General features: G+C 37.0%; 1 protein-coding gene across 5 annotated transcripts in view; it reads right to left on the bottom strand.

Moving 5' to 3' along the window:
- LOC109038492 (paxillin) overlaps positions 1–18921 on the bottom strand; it is a 120770-nt gene continuing 101849 nt past the window's right edge. For 4 of the 5 annotated variants that reach the window (XM_072295999.1, XM_072296003.1, XM_072296010.1 and 1 more), the window contains 6 exons: positions 17293–17422; positions 10001–10172; positions 9527–9738; positions 8900–9130; positions 4154–4274; positions 1–2666 (listed from right to left, as the gene is read on the bottom strand). In XM_072295999.1, the coding sequence (XP_072152100.1) occupies positions 2521–2666; positions 4154–4274; positions 8900–9130; positions 9527–9738; positions 10001–10172; positions 17293–17422 (1012 nt within the window). In that variant the 3' untranslated portion in view covers positions 1–2520. Of the gene's footprint in view, positions 2667–4153; positions 4275–5968; positions 7434–8899; positions 9131–9526; positions 9739–10000; positions 10173–17292; positions 17423–18921 lie in introns of those variants that run through there. The other variant, XM_072296015.1, reaches the window with a different exon arrangement.

The raw sequence follows: 18921 nt of genomic DNA, 5'->3' as shown, positions 1-18921 counted from the left end.
TTCTTCATGGAATCTTTATTTCAAATCATTACATCAATCATTGTTTGCTTCTTTTAATTGAATGAGAAGTAAGTATCACCTCACAGAAAAAATAAAATCGGTTCATGCCTATATTATTAAAAACTACACTTACATTAGGTAGATACTTCTAGAACAAACAATTAGTTCATAATTATAAAAGCAAAATTGGTATGATTTGACACGAACTACTGCAAGCATGCTCGGGAGGGATCTAGCCTCTCAAGACAGAAAAGACTAGTATAAAACAGTACAATGATTCAATAAAAATTTATAAGCTAATAAATATTTAAAAATAATTTTAAACAATTTGAAAACATTAATACCCACATGAACAAAATTTCTTTAACATCATTTGTCATGAGTTAATAGAGATGAATTAACAGTGAATACAAATTTAAGTAGCGATTATACAATCAATTTTCAGTGATTGATTTCTTTTATTCTAGTTATCTTGTTACTTGTGTAAGAGAAATTACTTACTTGAAAGTAAATAAACCCGTAAACATTAAATAATAAAAAGATTTCTTTTCAACAGTCCTTCAGCCTTCAGTACCAACATGGTAATTTCTTTCCTGTCAGATCGCCAGGAAAAAGCTGTCCTGTTGTACCTTATAGGTAGGAAAGTTCCACAAGCTAAGGGATTTTTGATTACTTGCAAAGGAATATCATTTGAATAACTTAAAACTCTTTTAGTTTTTCAAGGCGACTCATAAAAAAAGATGATGGTGGTGCAAAAATCTAAAATTTCTGGAAATATTTTCTTTCAGCATCTCAATCTGTACATTGACGGTGCAACCGCATAAATAGATATGATGGTTAGTGATGCTGCAAACTTACTGTCATGATCGAATTTTTAAATTGAAAACTACTCAAAGTCATTTTTTGAAAACTTTTCTTCTTGGCCTTAAGAATGCTCTGTGAAAGTTTTCAAGCAACCGTGTTGCTTCATTGTTCTTCGATGAAATAAATTTGAGGGAGAAATTTTGAAACACCGTACTCCTGATACGCGTATTTACACCGTCAACATGCTGCATTTAAAGATCACATTAAAACTTCACCTTTCAAATTTTCAGGTTAATTAATTAACACGTATTTCCATAAGGCTCGTGAAAATTTTTATTCATAACTTTTTATGGTGGCTATGCTGTTTATGTTCTGTAAGAATTTCTCCGCTGAAAACAACCAAATGCAATTTTCTTAAATTTGAAATGCAGAAATTTGTAGAGAAATATAGAACGATTTTGTAGCTTGTGGAAATTAAAATAACACCGGTTTGTAAGTACTTTAGAAGTTACACAAGTTTAAAACGCACATTGCTTGACAACTAGGTATTTGTTATGATTATTATGATTTCATTTATCATATTCAAATTACAAGTGTCAATTAGTAGATATTCATTAAATCGTGTTTCTAAGGGAGAAAATAAGGATCCTGATTTTAAATTTGGTTAAAATAGGGTCTGATCAGTTGGCAAATGTTTACTTTCTGTTTGCAGGCAACTGCAGCATTGCCATTCTTCAAGAGCAAGATTTGACTTCAAGACTGACCGCAGGTGCTGTTACGTAAATTCGTCTATTGTGCATGACAGTCGAAAGTAAACAATGGCCAACTTATCTGATTCAAGTTCTGCTTATTCTTCCTTGTTCTTGATTTGGAGTTATGTCTGGAGATATCAAAGTTAATCAAGCTACAATCAATTGCATAGGTCATCGTAGGAACGAAATCCTCGATATTGATCTTTATGCTTCAACATAGGTTTTCTAATTTGACAAATAATATTTCTCTGGATGACACTTAAACAATTGACTGGGAAATGAAAAATTGAGGCACAAGTGAAGCAGTCTTCAAACTTTTTTTTGTCGATTCCGTTGGTTTGGAGAAAATTGAGATATCCTTCAAAATTATATAAGTAACCAAAACACTAAATTTACAGACGATAAGTACCTAACTTTCATCTTGACTTACATTCAACTACAAAGGTGCCCAACATATGTGGAAAGCAAAGCTAGTTTAGTGTGATTGATTGATATCATGAAAAAGCATTACACGAATTGCGTATGCATGGTTCAACTTAAACAGTCAAGGAAATTGGTTTTGGTTTTCCAACGGTTACAGTGGTCATAAGCTTTGAAAAAAAAAGACAAAAACAAATGAGTATTAGTCTGATAATTACTAAGAAGGTAAGTAAAAAGTGTTATAAAATTATGACAGAAGATTTGGGTAAAACATACCCAATGAGTCGTCTATAAAGTAGGTTGACTCATAACTCAACTCAAAATCTTTTAACCAGTGACACAATTCGTAAAACAACACAATTAGGAAACCAGCATTTGCACAATCAATACTGGATACTAGAATCGGTGTCATGTTGTTGCGTTTAAGCATGCCTCGCACTTTTTTCAATGGTCAACTGCTAACTGAGCTTAATTCTCAGGGTTACAAGCAGTTTCTGTGGAGGCAATGCTAAAAATTATTTCCTAGGAGATGTTCTTTAAAATTTTACCCAAAAAGTTTGACAAAACAAGAATGACAGTACGGTTTGTCATTCTGCTCTTTGAAAGTGCCTTTGTTCAATTGCTTCAGGCAAAACGCGCAAACAAAATGTTCTGGATGGAACTTTCGGAACATTGCTGTTATACAGCGACCTGCAATAAAAAAAAATATACATACATTAGAATTTTAATAGATGGAAAAGTATGTGGTGCTAAAATAAAAGACCCCTCATCTTGCACTAAAAAATTTCTTGTCAAATTTGATGTGAATTACTGTAAACCGACAGCTGATGAGTTCTTTTGAATAAACACCTACAGCTTTTACACTGCTGCTAAAATTATCAATCTTTGTGTATTACAACAAATCAAATAATTACGCAAATATAATTATTTTACAGACATTTTGGCTAAATTACGAAAACTTTTCGGTGAAAAAATAAAAATCATGACTTCCCATTTACTTTCTAGGAACAATTCTTCAGTCACAATCTTGGCAGCAATGCAGGGGGCACAGGTGGTTATTCGAAAGAACCTCGCAGCTGTCAGTTTGTAAAATTTTATTTGACTTTCCTGTGTGTACCGACAAAATAAATTCCCTAAATATTTAAAGGAAAATATGCGAATGTCCACATCAACCAGGATGACTACCTCTTCAGGTCCAGGAAAACTTGAAAAAGTGCAGAATTTTGATGACCGGCCAGGAGAAGTCATGGTAGAAGTCAAAATATTTGACTCCGATGAGTGGAACTAGGAACTCTTCATGATGGGGTCTGGAAGAATAACTAATCAGAGGAATCTAGAGCACACTGGATGGGGGGGGGGGGGTGTCTTACGGATCTCCTACCAAGGGGAATCCGATGGACTACCTCCTCCAGCTACAAAGGAGAGTTGGGGGATTTGCCCAGCATCAAAGGCAGCCCAAGGGGTCTCCATGAGAAATAATGAGGATAATTTGGGAAATTTTTAGTCCTCTCATGAGCTATTTTAAGCTGTTCTCACCGAAAAATTGGACATATTTATGTTAAGGAGCTATGTGCATAGAGTTTGCATGCAACATCGTTCCTCCTAACATAAATACATCTAATTGATCTAATTAAATTAAAAAAGACTTAATTGGCGAAATCCTTCACATTTCTTCAGAGGTGAAAATTAGATTTCTGGGGGGTGAGGGGTGCAGGGCCTACTCCCTTGCTTCCGCCCATGCGACAGGTCAGCAAAAGTCTAAAAATTTTACAATCCTGCCCTATTTCTCAACTTCGCACAAAAAATTGAAAAGTTTCTCTGGTTTATTCCCTCAAGACAGAACGTCATTTGAATTATCAGACCATTGGCATTCCGTTTTGGAAGTGGCAAAGCCTACGTTCCATGTGTGTGAAATCCTTATTAGGTACTCATCTGAATGAATTTTTGAGATTTTACCCTGAGTTACAAAAAATGAAAGAGACGCAGACAATTACAAATTATTTGGAACGTTTCAATTTGATCTAATAGTTCTGGCACTAGAACAACTCCGAATTTCCCTCTGGACAACTACTTTTCAACGTCTGAGTATTAGAAAAAGTCAATTTTCTCTTTCAACCTGCATATGTAAGCCCACAAATTATTTACAGCTGATAATTCTTAAATCCTGTGGAACCTACCAGTGATAGGTTTGTGACAACCAGCGCATAAGGAACCACGTTTTGCATGATAATGTGTCTCGCAGTAAGGCTGACCTTCATGATCGAAGAATGATCCACCCTTAAAAGGCTGCCGGCAATCCTGGTAACATTTTTCAGAAAAAAAATTCCAAATTAGATGTGGAAATAAAGGATGAAAAAATCAAAGATAAGACACAGAAATATACTGAATGGGTATTGTAGATTTGAAACGAAATTTGCACCTCAGTGGGAGAGTGAGTAATTTTTGAAAATCTCAACATCCTCCTTTACCCCAACAAAAATCTGAGGAAGATGTAGAGAGGGAAAAAGAAAAATTATAACATCGAAGTATACTTCAAAAAAGGGTGGAAGATTTAGATGCCTTTTCAATTCTAACAAAAGTTCAGAATGATTAAAGGAAAATATTATTATCTTCCAATGACTTTAGAGACTTAATTTACTGACCGACACTTAACAGAATAGATTCATTGCAAATCGATCTTTCATTGCAAAGAATCAGGAAAATAACATGAATTTTAAAAGAGAAAATTCTGACAAATAAGTCCAGTTCCAAGAGCGAAAAATCAGGATTTAAGAATTTGAAAAATTGCAGATGATCCGGACCAATCTTAGACACAAAAATTCTCAGTTCCCTGACCTTCTTCTATGGTATCTAATTGCCCCTTGATAATCAGCCTCATTGTAAATTGTTAGGGAAGTCATTAAAGTCTAATTTCAGGAATGGGAAAATATTGATCCAAAAATCAAAGCATCTGCAGCCTGATTGTTGAGATTTTTTGTTTGTCGGGACGGCATAGATGACATAGGTTAAAAGATAGAGCGTGATTAGTTGGCCTTTGTCAGGTGGAATGGACGACATACTGTCAGAAACTTAAGAGGTGCCGTTAGTTTGTCGTGAGTTCAAGCCAACATAGGCACAATAAAGCAGCGATAAGACATAGCCGACCAATCACGCTCTGCCTTTTAACCTATGTCATCTATGTCGTCAAACAGCAAACAAAAAATTTCAACAATCAGGCTGCAGGAGACTTCTGAAATTGGAACTTCACACCATCAAAATCCAAACGTGTCGTTTTCTTATTCAAAGAAAAAAGTTCTTTCAAGTTGACAATGTGTCAGGTAAATTTTAGTGGCACCTATTGACACACACACACATCACAAAAAAAAAAAAAAAAAAAAAAAAAAAAATTATGAGAGAAGGGAAGTATGATTATTTACTTGAGCAAATTTGGACTCTTTTTTTTGTCCAGTATCTGAAAACTTTTGGATGCTGAATCAATGGAGAATAATTTTGAGTGATTAATAAGTTAGTCCATTTCTGAGATTTAAATGAAATTAAGTATACTCCACTTCCTATAATCCAAGTTATAATAATCTTTTAGGATAGACAAGTCTGACTCTCTGGGAAAAATTTTGATAAGCAGTTCTTTTTTGCAATTTCTATACGCAGATTTCTGGACCAACTTGGAATAGTCAGACAAGATCATGTATTTCAGAAAAAACTGCAACAAGCCCTCAAAAGAGGAAACAAAAAATTCTTATAGCAATTGTTGAGGAGTAATATTATTCCTTCTCTCCTTGTTTTTGCCAAAATCTTCAGGCCCACTCATGTGTGCCCAGAACTCTGGTCTCTTGTTCAACGCTCCAGACCTTTCTCAGATCTTGATTTTAAAGATTGGTGCTACAAGCTGAGAAAAATGTTGTACTCTCCTTCTTTGCCAGTTTTAAAAGTTGCAAAGGCAATTTTGCCACAAGTCCGCATCTGGTAAAGACCATTCATGTTATTGACACATATTTAGGATTGAAAAATTTTATTCTATCAAAGGAAACTTATTAATCTTGTCTAGATCAAAATCTGTCCTTAGAGTTCCACTTTATCCTTGAGGTCTTGTCAGGCATTTCTGACAACGCAAGTAGGCCGCTGGCATTGAAAAGGACTAGGTATCCCTAAAGTTGCGAAGGAGGATTGGTAAAGGCAGAGAGAGAGGAGGCAGATGAGAATTTACTGTTGAGATGGAAAGAGGAAGTGAAAAATAATAAAAATAGAACGATGTGGGGGAGATGGTACAAGATAACTAAGACCCTAATGACAAGCTAATTCTGAGTTCATTGATCTTAAAAGTCAAGGTCACTCAGTTGAACCTTCCTAAACTATATTCAGAAAGCAGCATAAAAGAGTTGACTAAATGACCGTCCCTAAGAAATTTTGGAGGCCAAATCAACCTTAATGGGCTAACATTCCACGCAAGAGGAATGCACTCAATTGCAGAGAAATATTTCATCCATCTCACGATAATTTGGATCAATGAACTCTGCGATTGTAGTCAAGACAAGTTTGCCCTAAAACCAGGCAGTTTTCTCGGATTGCTCTAGTACACAAGATCAAAATTAAAGTGCTAAATTCCATGTTCTTAAATCAAAATTTTGACGGAAAAACAGATATACCTATCTAGGTACTCTGTACCACAAATTTACAATCCTCATGTAACGGTTTGTCCTTTGTTTAGATTGTCGTTACATTAATTGCAGTATGTAATCTTTCCACTCAAAATCATGATGAAAAAACATGAATCAAGTCCATCAATAGATCTTGTGTACCAATCCACTGACCAGGTGTCGTGGACACCGTACGGGCAAAACTTGTCTTGAAAGCATGCCCGCCAAATGATGTGTGTGTTTATTGTTTTTTTTTTTGTTTTTTGTTTTTTTTTTGTTTTTTTTTATTTTTATTTTTTCTAACTACATAAATAAAATATTTAAACAAATAAATAAATAATAAATAGTTAACATACTTAAATTCATTATAAAAGTGAAGATGAGAAATGAGTGAATAATTTTCACTGTTTCTCCAGGAGGCGAAAGTTGGGAGGTAGGAAAAGAAGGATGCCAAAGCTCTCAGGAAATCTGCCAGTAGGACAGGTTTTAAGGTCAAGCAAAGGAAGGAGGGGTGGGTATTAGTTTCAAAGGAGGCATGAGATTGGGAAGCATCATTTTTGGTCCATCAGCATCATTTTACAGGTCCAGCATTACTTTCTGTGACCACAATTCCATTGCGATCAATGAAAATATTTTCAAGATCACAATTTCCATCATCATTTTTCGTTGTTCATTGTTGTTAAAAGCATCATTTTTTTATATTTTCTGAAGCATAGTACAGAGCAGTGAACTACTCTTCTTCATCGACGCCAACGCATTTTGGACAGACTGGCTTGCCTTCCATTGCGTAGAAGGACTTTCCTCGCACCGGTTCCTTGCAATCCTGTACAATGGTAAATCAATAGATGACAAGTTATAAACAAAAAAATGTGTTTCCATTCAAAGCCATCCTCCAATCTACTTGACTTAGAAGTCAGTCTTACGAGAGTCATTCCTACTCTAAAGGATGAGCAGTATTACTTACTCCTCCTGGTAGAGAGGGGTTTTTTTGAGGGAGGGGGGGGCTTAGGCCCCAATGTTTTCATCAAATCGAAATTTTCCTCAATTTATACATTTTTCTTTATAGATGAATAAGTACTTTTTGCACTTTTCTACTTTGAAATTCACCATGATCGTAAACGATGCCGAATTCTTTTGATATTAATGCACAAGAACATTACTACAACATGTTTTTTGTGCACTAGTTTGGATTGAACTCATAAAAAGGATTATTTTTGAGTGGATTCATCGATCAAAACATGCTGAACTTGACCAACATTAGAGACAGCGATTATTTCTGCTTCATCTGTTCGTCAGAATTTTCAAACCTGAAGACGCCAACTGGATGATTCAACAGCACTAAAATAGAGCAGATGTAGAACTTGGGTAGGAAAGAGATGTAATCAGAGAAACGAATCGACTTCAAAACTTGAACGTGTGGGCTCAGACACATAATACAAGGCACACACGTTCGGGGAAATGTGCAACTTGGACTCGGGCCAGAAAATCATAATTCAGCTCTTGCTAGGTCACTAAAAGTGAAAATAGTCTCGCTTAGCAGCAAAATGGGGCAATAATAACATATTAACAGAACTGTTAAGTTTGGAATTATGACAAAATGTTTGTGAGCTGTGAGAACAAGTGAGTGAAGAATTTTTATACTTCTCGCGTGGTACTGAATCATAACCGTGGGCAGGGAACATTACTTGCATTTTCCAAGATTTAAGTCAGGATCTTATCTTTTGATGTTCATATTTTAGTGAATTTAGCTGAAAACTTTATCTTGTAAATCACACTTGAAATATGGAGCAGTAATATTACGATATGTAAATATTACAATTTTGTTCATTATCCGAATCTTTCTGATTGTTGCAGTTATTCTTCAATATATAACATGTGAATGAGAAATTTTTTTTAATAATAAAAAAAATCAGGTAATGAACAAAACTATTTCTTCATGACCCTCTGTAGCATCAAGAAAATTCCTGATAAGGTACCTACACTATTTAAACGCAAAACTTACGATTTTTCCTGATAGTGAATCAAAATTAATAATTCAAATCCATGAAAATGGTTGAAATGAATTCCTACCTTCCTAGCCATCCAAAGGTAATATTCCAAGTATGAGCCCCCCCCCCCCCCCAAAAAAAAATAAAAAAAAAAATTCATCATCTTAAAAAATGTAATATTCTGCTTCAAAATTTTAAAAAGCTAAAAATGTAATATATTCTGAAAGAGGAGACTAAAAAGATTCTGAAAAAGGAATTGGGTAAAATTAATTGGATTTTTGGGTCTAGAAATGATACTAACCCTGCAGACAAAGCAATCTGCGTGCCATTGAGAGCTCAAGGCTGAGACATAGTTTTCCATGATAGGTCGGGAACAAGCACCGCATTTAGGAGCAAACAGGTTGAAATAATCGTCACGGCAGTAAGGTTTGCCGTCTCTCTCATGGAAGCCTTCTTCGCCAAATTGCTTTCCGCATTGGGCACAGAAGAAGTGTTCTGTATGCCAGGTCTTCTCCAAGGCAGTCACACATTTCTATTCAAAAAAATATGAAAACATGTTAACAGAATAAAGAATGTGATCAGGTAATGAGGAAATTTTAAAGAATACTCAGAGGAACTGCCCAACTTTTTTTCCATTTTTCAAGGCATTGTTCGAAAGGTGCAGCAAGGGTGCGAAATATTATTTTGTGTTAGATTGTGAAAAATTAATCAAAGTAAAATTATTTGAAGATATTCTTTGAAAAAAATCAGCCTTTACAATATGATATTTTGGAGGAGGTATTGCAAGGTTAAAAAAGTACCGGAAAATAATTTATCGAGAAGAATGAAGATTGAAATTGAATTCTGATGTGCATAACTAAGTAAAGTATTTATACATTAGGGATAGGGAAAAAATTAAGTTGTTGCTTGATGAGAATTTCTTTCTTACATCCAAAATTGGTCCATTGCAGTAAGCACATCGAGGGGAGAAAAGATTATGGTAGTCCGGTTCGCAGTAAGGGCGGCCGTCTCTTTCGAAGAAATTCCTGGTTCCTAACTCCTGCTGACAGTGCGTGCAGGTAAAATGCTCCGGGTGCCATGTCTTACCCAAAGCAGTTATGACTTGTCCTACGATTGGTTTATCACAAGCGCTGCAGCAACCTAAAGTTATGAGGAGAAAAAAACAAAAATTAATTAATTTAGTTTCATTTATATTTTCTATAATTCTACAGATTGAATATTGAAGTTCCAATTAAGGTATTTGAATTCAATGACGAAATAAATACGATTGCTTAGAAGCAGTGTGATGGGAGCAGATCATCTTGTTAATGCATATTTTGAAATTTATAGGTAAATCCAAAGAGGGACTCATAGATATTTATGAAGAGAAAATAATAAGGTAGCATAAGAGTTGAATTTGAACCTTTTTGGGTAGTATTGACTCCTTGTTTACTCATTTCTACTTGTAAAGTTCCTAGCATACAATCTAACTGTTCAGTTGTTTGTGTGAACTCCTTGTTGCGGTTGGGCTTGGCGTAAATAGACTCCGACTGGTAGGTGGCTGTTGACTCAATAGCCTGTTTGGGCTTCGACACCTGAAACAAAAATTAGGAATATCCATGAAATTTCACGTAAGTTTTGTTTTTTCATATAAATAAAAAATAATGCTAAGGAGGGATGGGGGAGGGGATGGGAATTTAGAAAAGACGAAATATCTCTTGTTCCTATTTTTTTCAAGTAACCACGATCATAAAATTGAGTCGTTTTGATTGATTCATTACTTTTGATTTCAAAATGAGTTTTGGATGGTTGGAATATTTCTAAATTTGAAACTAATCACGATTTATAAGAATTGGGCCTTATCCAAAATTGAGAAAAGGAGTGACATTGATTAGTACACTTAATTTATTTGTATTTTATTTCTTCGCCGGAATATTTATTTGAGAAAGAGCACGATCTTTAAAAGTTAATTTTTTTAAAATTAAACAGTTATTCACTTCAAGATCATATTAATTTTTGATACACCACTTTTACTCATTATAAAAAAAAAAGTTTCCATGAAACATCTCTGTAGTCATATGGATTTAAATTAAAAAAGAGGTTGAAAAAATTATCACTTTCGACTAGAATGAAAAAGAAAAGTAACTTAAAATGAACTATGAGTGCGATTAGAGACTGAGAAGTAGCGAAATATACGAAATTCAATAAATAGCGATAAATTGAATTAAATAAACGCAATATAATAATTAGATTAGAGTAAATCCAAGAGGTTACGAACTGTGCTGGGACGGTCGAAGCTGACGGAAGAATGAATTTGCGGCGGTAATGGGTCAAATATTGCGAGCGGTGCTCCGCCCAAAATCCCGCGCCCCATCCCCTGCCCGGCTCTCCCTTTCCGAGCCGAGTTTTGGAGGGGAGGCGTTATTTTTAGCTGCCCCAAGAAAGGCGAAACGCGAAAATTTGTCAACGGCAGCGAGGGAAAATGGAACGAAAGGGGAATGGGGGTCGTAAAATTTTCACGGTCATCGCTCGAAATTTGGGCAGGGTTCGTGGTTCCGGGTTCGATTTCTCAGTTCGCGTTCAATCGAGAAATTGTCAATAGGATTCCTTCAATCGGGAAGGAACAGATGCGTGTATTCTGCAGAGACATCTCCAGACTATTTCTCACCCACTAAAAAAAGTAGCAAAGCTGCCATTTAACTTTACGAAATATTCCGAGATTCCCGGAATCAATTTTGATTTCCCAAAGTTCCGGGAAAAATTCAGATTTTTTCAAAAGTTCCGCGGGAATTTTCCGAAATACGTCCGGATTTAGTTCCACAGAGCTTCAAATTGGATCAAATTAGCGGTCATACTGACGAGGGACCCCAACATTCTGAGAAATAGCTGAAAATTTCAGTAAAAGTTCCGAAATTCGTAATTAATTCTGGGAAATGGTAGCACTGATCAAAGTGGAAGAGAATAGAGGCTGATTTATCATACGAGCCTCCCCGATTGAAAAAAAAGGGCGACAGGATCGTTTGGCTAGAGTTAAAAATTGGAAGTGACAGCGGGATTCGAACCCGAGACCCCTTGGTAGAATGCCACACGCGCCCCCGAACAGCTGTTGCGCCATCACGTGCGAGTTGGCTTACGAGACGGCTCGTCTAGAGGTCTCGGGTTCGAACTCCGGGATCGACGACTGGGAGACGAACAGGCGCCAACACTGGCACTGACTAGCTCGCAGTGTTTCCTCTGTTTGATTTGCATCGACTTCGAGGGAGTAGTGTGTTAGTGAGTGTCTGGAAATGTCTCGGAGTGTCTCTGTCAAAACGCCTTCACTCCCGTGCGTATGCAATACGGACATCCGCGGAGCTCGAATAATCGCATCCAGGCGGAAAATGATATTCACGTAGTGTTCGCGTTGCATGCGATACTGACGAAGGTGCTATACTTGTTTTTCTAACACATTAACTTCATCTCAGCGTACTTCATTGCGCCGATGAAGTGAAATGTTACTAATTGGACTTATTTATGCTAAAAGGAACTACGTGCATATATGTAGTTCCTTTTAGCATAAATACGTCCAATTGTAATCGTGACACTGTCAATTTTCCGGAAAATGCATTGATTGTTCCCGTGCGTGACAACGATGTCCTTCTAACAAATGGGCTGCGGCACTATAATTCCTGAATTAAGAACCAAGAAAAAATTCTCGAACGCGCACTCGAGCATATTAGTTAAGGATACTATGAGGAGACCAACATGAAGGAGACCAGTTGTCAGAAATATATGTAAAAATAAGGTAAGTTCAGAACCTGGCGAGGCAAAATCCAGAGCTTGTAGAAGAATAGCTTTAAGCTACTGATTGCTGTAAATTTGTAAGTGTAAAACTGTAAATTGTAAATGTGAGCACCAGTACCCTGGTAAAAATTGGCAGTAGAATGTGTGTTCCAAAATACTATAGACCTAAAGCCGGCTGTAAGACTTCCAATAGCTTCTGTAGCCGGCTGTACAATTTCTTATAGCCTTTTATAGTCGATGGCGACTAAGCAACAGCCCGACGATAAATTTTATGCTAAACGTTTCTCAATACGGATACTAGGACTTAGTAGTTTTTGGACTACCGCTCTCTTTTTGTGCCGTAGTATCTTGATTTATTTTGCGAGGAAAGCTCCGTACTTTTGAAGAATGCATGTCATTCTTAATATGTAGGAGCGCCTGCAATTTCTTATGACACTGTGCAATACTTGCTTCAGACGCCGTGGCACGCTGCGTGGCATACTGCACGCATTGCGCAATGCGTGAAGTATCCCTGTTAGGTTTGTAGGCGCCAGTGCGTCGCTGCGCAATGCGTGAAGTATCCCTGTTAGGTTTGTAGGCGCCAGTGCGTCGCTGCGCAATGCGTGAAGTATCCCTGTTAGGTTTGTAGGCGCCCGTCGCCGCTCCGCTTTGTGTTAGGCTCTAATATTTAATCTCGCGGAGTCAGCGTTTTTCAACTCATGATTTTGAAATGTTCGCACACTCTGTATGGGCCATCTCATTTTAATTGATGAAAAAAAAATGTTTTAAAGGAAAATATAATGTGTATTTTGTAAATATTAAGGTAGTTCCGTATCAAACTTAACGATTTCCAAAGCACACGAATTTCTACACAATTTCTTATAGCCTTTTACAGCCAATGGCGATAAAGTGTAAAGCCCGGCGATAGGAACTATAGCCCGACTGTATACTTTTTATAGCTTCGTATAGCCCGGCTATATGATTTGCTCCGCTTTCTACAGCCAGCTATATGATTTTCAATAGCCTTCTTTAGTCGGCTATAAGAACTCCTATGGTATTTTGAAACGCAGCTCGTATCGCCAATTTTTACCAGTGAGATCGGGTTCATAAAACACGAATCGATGACGTAAAAGAAAGCTGGCCTGAGCTCCTCACATAAAATCGGCGTTGTAAAAAATTGAGTGAATGTATCTCTTGAGTTTTGCTTTATTTGTACAATTGCGCTCTTCAACAACAGCCTTAAACATATTTACTAAACTTTTGTTCCCGTTTGTCTTTTGAAAAGAGGCTACTTAAGATCACTTAATTAATTAAAACATTTTGTTACATTGCAATCAGATTTCTAACACAGATAAAGTTTACTGGTATCAGTATCTCGATTGAGGGGAATGGCTTGGAGGACAATGCGCATAAGTGCAGTTTCTGCTATTTCGAGAAACACGTGTTTCAAGTTTTGAAATTACATGCGGATCCTTATGACGAAAAGATATTTCGAAACTGACATTTTTATGCTTAAAAATTGGAATTTGGGGGCGAATTTTTCACAGAATATGCATTAAGATTAGTTTTACTTGAAATTATTAATACCTCTATTTTCTCAAAAACTGCACTTACGCGCCTTTTCCTCCAAGCCCACAATTTTAAGTTTTCGTGGATTTAGGTCTCTTTTCGGTTACACATTGGGGGCCTACAATTTTTGAGGGGGAAGGGGCTTAAAAAGGGCGGGGAATAGGAGAAAGTGGGAGGAAGACTTTCCGGGGCTTATGGGGGTGGCAGAACGGCGTTGGAGGTGAACTGAGAGGGGCCATCGACGGGGCAGAACTACGAACGAGGACGAGGAAAAACAAGAAAGAAGAAGGAAGAAGAGACAAGCGTTGCGAAAACAGAGTGAAATTGGCAGAGCCACAACTGAAATTACTCGGACGTGTCATGGAAAACAGCCGAAAAATACGAACGAGCGCAAAAAAATGGGGAGGGGTTGCAGCTCAAGTAAATCGTTGTGCGGTGAGCCGCGTAGCTCCGTCCCACAGTGGACAGGACCATCGGCCGGACATGAAATGCTTTATTGAAACTGCAAATTCTGATGTTTTCTTTGTCACGATATACATTTTAAGAGGTGCTTCTTGAAGCAAGTTTAACGGGGAAACCAATGAAACTATTTTTAAACTTCTATCGACGGTGAAACTACCATACCACGTTTCTCGTATTTGCGGTGTTTAAAAACAGGGTTACCACACAATTTAGAAAATGCAACTTCCTTACATTTTCCTGAGTAAAATTCCCTGACAGTTGAAGATATACCATAAAACCAAAAATACACGATTTGCAGTAGTTTCCTGCAAAATGTGTTGTTATAAACGTCAAATCAATTCCAGAAAGCCAATAGAGGTAAATTAACAATTTTCCCCTGACACATTCGTCATTTTCCCTGACTTTTCAAAATTCCCTGACATTTCCAGGTTTTCCCAGTATTCTCTGACTGTGGCAACCCTGTAAAATTCTCCACTCCCATTTTATTTTTTTGAAGGAGAAAAAAATCAATATCATTCCTTGAAATTGTCTCAGTTTTTTACGCACAGAGAAGTAAATTCATGGAAGTTTTCAAGAAATGACGTTGTGTCGTTTTCCGTTACTAAAATTTAATGCGAAAGAAAGTCTGCGACGTCGCAAATCGAGATACGTGGTTTGGTAGTTTCACTGTCGTTATGTTTAAAATATCGACGAAGATATCGATTGCGAAACTTCCAAACCGCATATCTCGGTTTGCGACGTTGCAGACTCCCTGCCATAATTTCTTTTTCAAATGAGGAACCACTCAACGTCAAATCTTAGAAACTTCCGTAATTTTTCTTTCCTGTGCAAAGTAAATTGTGAAAAACTTCAAGGAGTGATATTGACTTGTTCTCCTTAAAAAATAAAATTTGAGCAGGGGAGATTTTCAAACACCGCAAACGACGTATACGTGGTTTCATTGGCGTAACGTGTTTTGCGATACATCGATTGATCTGCCATTTAATCCTATGGAAAAGGATCGATAAACAGGGTGTTTGCAGCGAACACCTTAATAATCGATTATTTACGACAGCCTCAAATGGGGAAATATCGATACGCGATCATCACGCCACGCCACTGCGTGGTTTAGGAGTATCACCGTCGATACGTGCTTCTGAAGTTTCCAGATGGACACATTTATGCTAAAAGGAACTATGTGCATAGGGTTTGCGTGCAGCATAGTTCCTTTTAGCATTAATACGTCCAGATCATGTTGTTCATCTCCCACTGACTCGTTTTAGCTGTGCGGCGTGGGATTTATGCGGTTATATTTTTGCGGGTGGATCAGCGTGAGCTCTGAGATTAAAATCACTTCATTTCTTACGATTCAGAGAGGAGAAACTCGCCTATTCCTTTCGTCGTTCAATAAAACTAGCGGTAAATACTTTGCAAGAATTAGCTTTTCGGGGAAACGGAAAAGTCAAGGGAATCGACAAAAACTATTTGTGAGCAGTAGCGTAGCGTGCTTGGAGATACATCAATTGATCTGCCATTTAAACCTAAGAAAAATGATCGATAAACAGGGTCTTCGCAACGACTTAAACAATCGATTCTTGACATTCATCACTTCTTGATTGACAACAAAGACAACGGAATCAGGTATCCGCGGTGTATTTCATTAGCATTAAAGCGCGTAAAAATGAATGTTATTTCAACAATTTTGAATTCAGAACGCGGAAAATTAAAACTAAGCATGAATTGTTTCCCCGACCCTTATTGTCTTCGATAAAACTATGTTTCTTAATACATATAAGTCGCTCTAATGGCACTTCTGTGCGCTCTGCGACACCCAACCGCCACTGACAGCGAAAAAAAAACTATGCTTAATAAAATGCAAAATTTAAAGGGTCACAACTTCAACTAACAAATAATCGGAAATTTAGTAGGAAATTTACTAGTAGTTTATCGGAGTTTTTTAGTAAATTTAGTAGTACTTCGAATTTTTTCTTCTCTTGATCCTTTCCTTTTTTCTCAAAATCCAACGACTAGATTTTGTCTTCTCTGGCGCGGGGGTCTCTTGTATTACCAGTAGACAATTACAAATTCAAATAAAAAAATACTTGCGAAGTGTATCTCTTTTGTGCTATTTGGCAACGCTGACGATGGAGCAAAATAAAATTTCCACTGTGGAAAACGTCGGGCGAAGTCGCCGCGACAGCTGAAATGGCGGGTCCATAAAATGTTTCACCATTTCCCGCAGAAACTTGAAACGTCGAGAACTTATGACAGGACCCGATTAAAACCTGAGAAATGAGGGTAGGGACGAGATGTGCCAAAACTAATTTTTCTCACTTCGAAAAGAGGTGGATAACATTTTTAATCCCTTACACGACACCCCGCTGTAAATTCATGAGTTTTCTTTTCGTGATGAAGTGATTTCTTGCGACCCAGAGGAAAAGGTAAAGCTCATCTTTCAAAACCTAGATATCCCAATTTTAATTCAATTTTAATTTATGTTTCATTTAAATACTGAACGTGAAAACACAATAATAGGAGCTTTTGATATTTAATTCTTTTAAATTTCAAAACACAAAAAAATCATTCCACGCTCGCGATCTACAAAACCACGTAAGACGTAATGTTTCAGAAACACATTTAGGTACCATAGTCTCAGCTAACATAAACAATTTTTTCCCTATTCAGAGATATTTTTTTTGTGATTTACAGTATTTTATCAAATAAAGATGGGCACGATATTCTTTGACATTTTACACGGCAGATATTGATAATTAGTTGAAAAAACAGGACGGCTTCCTTCCACCATTCTGTAAAATACCAACTAATTGCAGGGAGAACTAATTGAACCCTGCAGGGAGGAGGACATGGCAATACTCTCCTTTAATATGTTCTCCGAATAAACAACAAAAGCAACGACCAAACAAAACAATAAATAAATAATACCTTAAACTCGGACAGGGAAGCCATGAGGTCATCCAGCTCTTTGGTAGCGCTGGAAGCCGTGGGTCGGACCGTTCTCGTTGTGGTGGTGGTCGTCTCTTCCATGAGAAGTTTTGTGACATACTGTCCATCCCTGTGAACACATTTTTCCAGTTAAAAGAGGCCATGTTAAAAGCATCGAAATCAAGTGACATTTCTGTGAAGTACTAAGAAATTCGTGAGAGAAAAATTCTTCCATTTAAAAAAAAATCATGTATAAATCATGCAAAGCCAATTTCCTTTAAATACAAGGAGTCTTTGAATCGCGGACAATTTGTTTTAAAAATAAAAATAAGTTTTTTTCAAACAATTTTTTTGTTTGTTTCGATAAAGAAAATGGAGCAAAACATAATAGGTCTACGTATGATAAGCGACACGGGTTCGAGCCACAGAATACAAGTAAAACCAATAGATGACCGAACAAGTTGTTGATTGAAATTTCGACGCAAAGATTATTAAGTTCAGATGACTGACAGCGCGCTAACCTAAATTGAGAAATGCCTTGTTTAATTAATACTAAATAAAATTTTCTAGGGACAAACAGCTAATTAGAGGAAATAAGCAACGTAAGCGCAGAAAAGCTGTTTCGGGTGGAAGTCGTTCAATTTTTGGTTGCGATAAGAAAAAAATGAGGGGGAAAAATGAGTCAGAAAGTTCCTAGAGGGATTCCGATGATTGCAAGTTTCTAAAATTTTCATAGTCGACGCTGGGAGAAATCATGATCCGCACTGCCGTGCTAGGGATAAACGCCGTATGAACATTCAAGTGTTGCCAAATTTCCTTCGATAAAATTTTTATTTTTGAAGAGAGCTACGGAATAGTTATCCTTGAAATTTTCAGAAATTTTAGGTGAACTTGCGAACAAACTTACATAGAAAATTGAAAGAAAAAGATTTACAAATTTCCCCAAAAATTCGTGATTTACCAAAGGAAATTTGGCAACGCCTGAAGGTTCATACGGCGTTTTTTCTTAGCACGGCGGCGCAGTCCTTCGATAACTCAGATTGTTTACTGAACCTCTGACGTTAGCCGCAATCTTCATTTTAAAAATAATTACAATTTGCATCCCGGCTGAAAGGAGGGGAACTTTAAACTGAAAAGCACACGCGCTAAAAATAACGCGAAAAATTATTGCCCAATGAATGAATATCACCTATCCTTCAATTAGGAATATTGACTGGGGTCGTAAACTGAGCGTTATTTTAAGCATCAGCTGTGGAGCACGCATCATCATCACACTCATAAAATGTCACTTCTTCGAGGAAAACAGCTTTGCACTTTGCAATTACACATTGATTGATCGGTTATCAAGGCGGGGTCGATTCTTATTCGACCGATTTTATCGGTAAATCGATATTTTCATCGAGATATTGTGACCTTAGCAGTGTAGGAATCGAATTCCGGGCTCTGGAACGTTATTTCATTATTTCAACTATACATCCTTCTAAAACTCGCTTTATCGAAAGAAGCACGTAAAAAGTTCGATTTTAAAATCTCATCAACCTGAGAGGGTCGTTAAGTACCTTATCAAACAGAGGCAAGGCGTGAATGATGGATCATCGATATTTCCCCATTTGAGGCTGTGGTAAAGAA

Source organism: Bemisia tabaci, chromosome 1 (genome assembly GCF_918797505.1).
Source record: "Bemisia tabaci chromosome 1, PGI_BMITA_v3".
Taxonomy (NCBI): Eukaryota; Metazoa; Arthropoda; class Insecta; order Hemiptera; family Aleyrodidae; genus Bemisia; species Bemisia tabaci.
The sequence above is the reverse complement of the archived record's forward strand: the minus strand, read 5'-3'. Positions and strand labels throughout refer to the sequence as shown.